The sequence below is a fragment of the Abrus precatorius genome, unplaced genomic scaffold (genome assembly GCF_003935025.1).
Source record: "Abrus precatorius isolate BTA unplaced genomic scaffold, Abrus_2018 Scaffold4, whole genome shotgun sequence".
In the NCBI taxonomy this organism is placed as follows: Eukaryota; Viridiplantae; Streptophyta; class Magnoliopsida; order Fabales; family Fabaceae; genus Abrus; species Abrus precatorius.
This window is the reverse complement of record NW_020874384.1, coordinates 2228726-2236320: the sequence shown is the minus strand read 5'-3', so window position 1 is coordinate 2236320 and position 7595 is coordinate 2228726. Positions and strand designations below refer to the sequence as shown.

Below are 7595 nucleotides of genomic sequence, written 5' to 3'. Positions count from 1 at the left end.
TTTAATGTATTTTTCAAATGCATTCTATCTTTACGCTGGTATATTTGCTTTGAGGGTTATTATAGGGTGGTATCTTTACGCTGTACTGAAATGTAGAGTGTTTTCTTTTTTACATGTAAGAACTATAGTAAAGAATTTTTTTTATATAAGAATAAAAAATAATACCATTATGACACTGGTAAACGACAGAAACTTATTCATATATGAACTAAAATGTAAAATTGTTGCATGTAAAGACGAAAACAACAAATGGTGTTTAAATGTTGGGACATAATTTATGATTTAATCTTTCCAAAACTATAACAGAGAGTGGCAAGAAAAATGATAGTTAGGAGTATATCACATCTTAGTGCTTATTTTTCTTTGCTAAACTTATATAATTTGCAGTATGAAATATGATTTTATGAGTCTCTAAAGTTAGAACTTAACTTTTCCGAGTGGTCCATATATGGCGCTTAATATTAATAATAAAAATCAATTATCTTAACATAACGTACATCACGCTTGTAGTAAAATAATATACCCAGAATCTTATTGCCTTCGCTGTCATAAAATTTATCTTTACATAAATTTGATGTAATGGAGAATCAACTTCTTTTAATAAGTGGGAATATCTTGCTTGCCACATAAATTTATTGGAAAGATTTCACTCTCCACTTCCTCAAGAGACACATTTTTGCATGGCTCAATGCAAAAAGGCAACCACTATTGCCATGGCTAGTTTTCAGTTTCACTAAGAAAAGCAAGTTTGTATATGATGATTGCTGTTATATTTGGCGTTTTTGGTAGTGGAGTTATCTCTTATCCTCCCAACTCTGATGCGGATTTCCAATTAGAGTGCATACAGTTTTGAAGAAAACAACACAGCCCTCAACCTTTACTTAGGAGTTACTATGTTTCATTTAGAAATTGTTTTTTGTTTTCATTTTGAAGTACAAAACTGTTACCTTGCAATTTCAAAAGTTTGTATGGAAACTGATGAAAATAGAACAAGTTGTTTTCAGTGTTTCCTTTACGAATATTTGAAGAAAACAAGAAACAAAATTACTATAAGGTGATAGTTTTATAATTAAAAGTAAAAATAAAAATATAAAACATTTTCTCAAACCAAACAGTCCAATTTCTGATCAAGTGCTGTCCCCATTTTCATCTTTCATGATGTTGATCACAATAGGTTCTCTTTTACGTTTGTGGAAACACATGCACCATGCACTTAGTCAAATGTGTGGACTAATCTCTTATTAAAAAAAAGTTAGGATTAAATCATATAAAGCACTTTATTTCGTGTAGCACCGTATTTGCTATGGCTTCATACACTTAAATAATGGAATTGAGCTCAAAAATGGTTGTCTTCTGAAGAAAAAGAAATTGCCATGGGCTCTTTTATAGGACACGCAGTGCAAGGGTCAGCATTAGCGCTTCTTGGACTATGGCACGCCATCAACACCATCAGATCTTACCTTGTGAAGGGCCCTGCCAACTTCACTATAAGATTCTGGTACCATTTTAATACCACACAACCAAGACTTAAACACTTGGAGCTTGTTTCCATTCTATCCTTTTCCATCCTTGCAATTTTCATGCAAGTTATAGATTTCCCTCATTTCCACTATGCTTTTAAGCTCGATAACTTTGAGCATGCAACTATGTTCATACACCTTGCTTTGTTTGCTGGTTTCTCCCTCTCCACTGAGTTGACTGATTCAGTTGATCTCTTTTCTGGGTTTGTGGGGATACTTGCATCCTCAGTGTTTAGTCAAGAGCTATTCCTACTTCATTTTCATTCCACAGACCATGTTGGACTTGAAGGCCATTACCACTGGTTGCTGCAGCTCATAGTACTTGTCTCACTTGTGGCAGCTTTGGCTGCTACTATTTTTCCTAACAATTTCAATGCAGCTCTTGTACTTTCTATTTCAGTTATCTTCCAAGGATGTTGGTTTATAAACATGGGGTTTATGCTATGGGTTCCTGCCTTTGTTCCTGAAGGGTGTTTGATGAATATGGCCAAGGCCACTGGCCATGAAATCCTTGGAGCAGTTACTTGTGGCTCCAAAGAAGCTGATTTTCGGGCTAGAGGATTAGCCAATTTACAATTCAGTTGGATCCTTTCTGCAATTCTGATATTTGCAGGAATCATTTGCTTGAAACTGGCTAGAAAATGTACCATTATAGACCGGTTGGAATATGAGAGAATTCAAAGTAAAGGTGTAGACTCAGCTATGGCCAATGAAGGTTTAAAGCAGGCCAGATAATTTACCAGAGTTTGTTAAACAGGCCAAATGCTTGCATTTTTAAGGTCTTGATTGTATGCAACAGACCTGAGATTATGCAATCAATAAACTACAGTGTATTTTATACTAAAGCAGGTTTAAATAGATGTATTCAACGATATGTTGAGTTTTATAAACTGTTAGGAAATCTTAAGCAAAACTATCAGCTATGTAATGTTGGTAGAGTTTAATTAAAATTGTCAAGTGTCTATTAAGGCACTGGAATGTAAGAAGCATAATATCTCCAGATCTTGATTGCTTCATGATTTTCCCTTAAATTTCAACCAACGGACTGCTGGTATTGGACTTATAAATTATAAAGATGTTTCTGTGTATCAGTTGACAGTTTATTTTTGTGTTGTATTAATAACGAAACATAAAAAAAAACCTTGAGGTTTTTCTTTTTATCTCTTGCAAATTTTCTGATTTCATTTGCCTCTTCATGATGTACGGTATTTATATAACATGCATTTCTAAGGGAGATGCAGTAACTTTATCTGCTTCCTAAATGGATCAAATGAAAGCATACCAATAATATTGTTAGAAGATCCAGTTTCAGCCTAATAAAATTGAAATTACAAGGTCAATTGAAATTGATTTCTTGTATTATATTTACAGCAAACTCTCAATTGTAGTCTTCAAGAAGTCCAAAAGGATATTTTTTCTTTATCTTCATATACCAACCACCCAGTTTTTATGCTATAAACCAGACAAAGTCGTGTACAATTCCTAGTCTCCGAATAAAAATGCTTGTAATAGGATTCAGATATTCAGAAACAACGAAGTTCTGCATCACTTAAAGACTTGAAGAAAGATACCATTTTTTTTTATTAAGATAATAAATTTATGAATCAAATGAAGTTTATGAATTTTTCACTCAGCCTCTTCTACAGATGCTTCGATTTGAAGAAGAACAAATCCTATAACAACCCCAATAAGAACATGGCCATTCGTTATGGATGCAATCTTGAAAATCTCAGCTGATGCAGCATTACATGTTGAAGAGGTGGCTCCTACACCTCTTCGCTTGCCTTGTTGAAGTAAAAGGGTAGGAAGGAAGAGACTTTGAGTTGGGACTAATAAGAAGAAATGAATGAGGTAAAAAGGGTGTGGTTGGTTGAAAAGATGATAACTTACTGTTTTTGTGGGGTGCAACTTTAGATGCTGGCGAAGATTAAAAAAACAAAGACTCCCTTCTGCAAGCTTATTAGTTCATTAATTTGAACTATCTTTGCTAACAAGTTGGGTTTGAAACTCTGATGGCATCTGAATGATATATTTTCTATGATTACAATAATTTTAGTTCCACATCCTACAGCACTTGCAAGTCAATACAACATCAAATTGATTCACAATCCCAAATGCACATTAAAATTGAATTCTTACTGGTCCAACTAGTAGCAAAGTAAACAAGCGGACTTTAAGCCCACGAGCAGGATTCCAAATTCCAATCCAATAAATAAAAGTTGTCCAATGCAAAATCAGAGAAATGGTGCAGCAGTGAAATTTTGTAGGCTAAATGATTATTCAATGAAACATAGTTAAATATGGTCATCATTGCCATGGCAGCAACCATATCATAAAAATTCATATACATTAATCCATAGAAAAGTTATAAACATTAAGAATAAGCAAGTTCGAAGTCCACAATATTGGTAGTATTCTTTGCCTAGTGTGTCCATCCCATCCTAGCACTAAGTACGTGCACCCGAAAAAATTCTATAGTTTGGTCTTCTTCTAGTACAATTTCACAGAGGCATACATCACTTTCTTTTATCTTGTTTTTCCTACAAAAGCTTGTCCACCCAAGGATGCATACTCGACCATCTTTCCACGTACACAATTCTCCTGTAACTTCCTTATACCTTTTGCGGATGATTGTTTGTTGTGGCAAGTTGAGATGATAGTCTCGTACTTCATGTCTTTGAATATCCTGTAATTACAACGATACACAATTGTTACTTCAAATTCTCTAGGCAACGCAATTATAAAAGCAAATGTCCCTTCTATATAACTCTGAAAATTGGTAGGAAAAAGTTATGATTATTTATACCTGACATTGGCAACATAAAAGGGTGATCTTTTCATGAAGGGTAAGACAAAAGTCTTTAATGACATTGGTTGGAATGTGCTGTAACAAGGAAGAATGATGCCATAAGTGAAAAGTACACTAGATGGAAGAAGGAAAATGTAATAGTCGTAAGTTATGAAAAGTGAAATTGCAGCAACGTGGCTTAAATAGGATCAGAACATGGAGAATCAATCTGTTATCACTTTTAACGTGGACATAATAATATAGATAAAAAAAAGGCTTGGAAAATGTATGCTTGTTTCATAAGTTACAATCAACTTATGTACCTCACCTTTTTTAGAAGCTTTCTCATTTAATTTTTCTAAAATTGAGATGCATAATTTGCTTTTAACTTTTGAGAGAAGTTTGATTAGTTTTACCCCTCTCTCTCTCTCTCTCTCTATATATATATATATATATATATATATATTTATTTATTTATTTATTTATTTATTTCTGTAAGTACTTATTGAAAGTTCAGCTAAACTAGGCCTAAAGCATGCTAGATGGACTTATTCATCTAACAATGCTCCAATGTCTACCTAGCCAATATGTAAATATTTATGAATTGAGAAGGACAGAACTAGAACAAAGCAAATAAAGAATTCTAACCAATTCGTTGCCTCTATTTTTATGTATTTTTGCTACAAAATATGGATTGGCAGGCTGAATACACATTTCTGCTTCATCTTCATAGTCTTCAATTCGAGGACCTTGAACCTTTCTTGTGGATCTTTTTGCAGTCTCCCCTAAACCAAATAAATCATCCGGTAAATGCTGATGCATGCACCATTTATAAAGAAATGAAAAAACAAAACTGGTTTAAATATGAAGTTGAAACTTACTTTTGTGGACAACAAGAGTTCTACAGGGTTTATGACGACACTGGCTCCTCATGCTTCCAGCAATATATTCTCCTTCATTATCTTCTTCCATCTCTACATAATCATCATCATCAAAATCATCATTGTCATCGTTGTCGCTGTCACCATCATAGTCATCATCATCACTGTCTTCCTCTTGTGTTTGTTCTTCCTCATCCTCCATCACCCAATCCTCAACTTCTTCTATGTTCTCTTCTATATTCTCCGCCTCTTCCCTCAACTCTATCACATGGTCGTTTTCTTCTCCTTCTTCCTCCTCCTCCTTTACTGTTGTCTTCTCACAACTTGTTGATAGCTCAAGGATTATGAACTTGAACCCTTTGCTCCCATCATATGTAAAAACGAGAAAGTTTGGTTCCTCTAAAGAATTTTCTTCACGAAAACGCTTCCAACCATCATCAAAATACAGTTTGTCACCAATAGAACGTATTTTGACATGCCAAACTCTCCCTTTACGGTTTCTAAGGATGACATTCTCAGGTATCCTTCTTTGTAAGCTTGTCAATTTAACAAAAGCATTTGGAATGAGCTGCAATTTGAAAAATAAAAATAAAAATTCTAAGCCTCTTATTAATCACTAAGCATAAGATGAATGTTACTTAAGATATTATAATACTTTGTGGTAATGATTTCAAATCAACAACTGCATTGGTATGTATGATACACTTCTAAAGCAATATAGTTAAATTACTACATCACATTATTTTCAGTGAATTTAATAATCCATACATGTGTTACAATATCCTAAGTAGTAATCTATGGACATCAATATTATATCTTCATGTAAGTCTTGGTAGCAGAAAGTATAACTAAGAACATACCATTCTTTCTGAGTGTTGCTTCTGAAGGAAGACTTTGAAGAAGTCAGGGTACTTCTTGGCAGCAGTAGTCATCTGACTTATTCAAATTTATTGCAAGTCCTGAAAATTTGACACCCCTCTTGATGATATTCAAAACCATGATATGTACAAATAAATTGTAGAAGAAATTGAAATGCCGAAAGACACTTATAAAAATATAGCCTCAGAGCTATGTAATACTTGTGTACAAGCACTCTGATTAGTTCACTATCTTAAATTTATTTTTCTGTTCTAATAAAATGTTTAAGGACCATCCATTCTACTAAGTATTTATACTTTTACTATTGTAGTTTTTTTTTTTTTTTTTTCGTTTGAAAGGATGTCAATCCAATAAAAAATGATTAATGACATCAAATAAATAAGGATGAAAACTGTTTGACATCTTCTCACCGTGATTCCTGTCAAATTTCTTTTATTTTTATTTTATCATGACAATTCCAAATGATCCTATCAAGATAATCAATAAAATGTTTTATTATATTATTTTTTATTTTTAAGCAAAAAGGATTATAAGTTCTATTTTTTTTTCTTAAACTTTTCAAATCTTGTTAGCTTTTTTTTCAAAAAAAACATTTTTCTGTCATTTACCTTGTATATTAAATTTATTATAATTTTTTTAACTCCTTGAATTCTTCTCTCTCCTTTTTTGTTCTCTTTTCTTTCAACTCCTCAGGTCAAACTTCAAAATTCTTTTGTTTTTGGTCGTGTCAAAGTCCAAAGTGTGAAATAAAAAACTCAACTAGAACCCTAACCTAACAACGGCCCAATCATAATTATCTTCAATCTAAAGCCTAAAACCTTTGTTGACAAAAAAAAACCCTAAAACTGTTGAGAGGATAAAAAACCTAAAACCATATCAAATTCTTGAATAGAAAAAAACAAACTCAAATCATTACAAACTTAAAAGGCAAAGAAATAGTATGTGTGTATATATATATATATATATATTGACGAGGTTCGTCATATTCAAGGTCTTCTATGTGTAATGGAGAGTGAGTGATGAACCATGAATACTTCAAATATAGTGCTATGAGCTGAGTGTGTGTGTTAAAATTCACTAAGATAGAAACTTACTTGATCCCCTCCCTGTTTCCCTCCCAAACCTTATAACGATTCGAAAACAAAATCAATAATTAACAATCGGCAATTTTTTATACATATAGAGCATTATGCAGCTGTTATGTCAATGGTAGAAACACATTGATGCATATTGTACTAACAGTGATTCTTATAGGCTACAGAACTTTATTGCTACTAGCAAGAATATAAAGATTCTGTGATACAGGACAAGCAAAGAAACTTAAACGGGTTCAAGAGTTTTAGCTAATGAACACATTGACAATGCCTCACTTTAAAAAGATTTATGTGCTTTAAAAAATATATATGAGCACTAAACTAGTCATTGAATACTCCAGAATTCATATTTAAAAATCATGCTGAAGCGTGTAATGAAATTAAATACAATAAACTAAGGTGAAAAGATAGCAAATTGTTTCATACACATGAA

General features: G+C 32.8%; 2 protein-coding genes across 2 annotated transcripts; one reads left to right on the top strand and one right to left on the bottom strand.

The window, feature by feature from the left end:
* Window positions 1-1295: 1295 nt before the first annotated feature.
* LOC113865815 (transmembrane protein 45B) lies at window positions 1296-2440 on the top strand. Its single transcript, XM_027500585.1, has one exon. It carries the CDS (start codon window positions 1374-1376, stop codon window positions 2253-2255), a length of 882 nt encoding a protein of 293 aa, XP_027356386.1. The 5' UTR covers window positions 1296-1373; the 3' UTR covers window positions 2256-2440.
* Window positions 2441-3146: 706 nt separating this feature from the next.
* On the bottom strand, window positions 3147-6121 carry LOC113865158 (B3 domain-containing protein At5g60130-like). The gene is made up of 6 exons (XM_027499542.1): window positions 6050-6121; window positions 5190-5757; window positions 5021-5093; window positions 4327-4404; window positions 4139-4206; window positions 3147-3349 (listed from the first exon to the last, which is right to left on the bottom strand). The coding sequence occupies exons 1-6, from the start codon at window positions 6119-6121 to the stop codon at window positions 3147-3149; spliced, it is 1062 nt and encodes a 353-aa protein (XP_027355343.1).
* Window positions 6122-7595: the final 1474 nt, after the last annotated feature.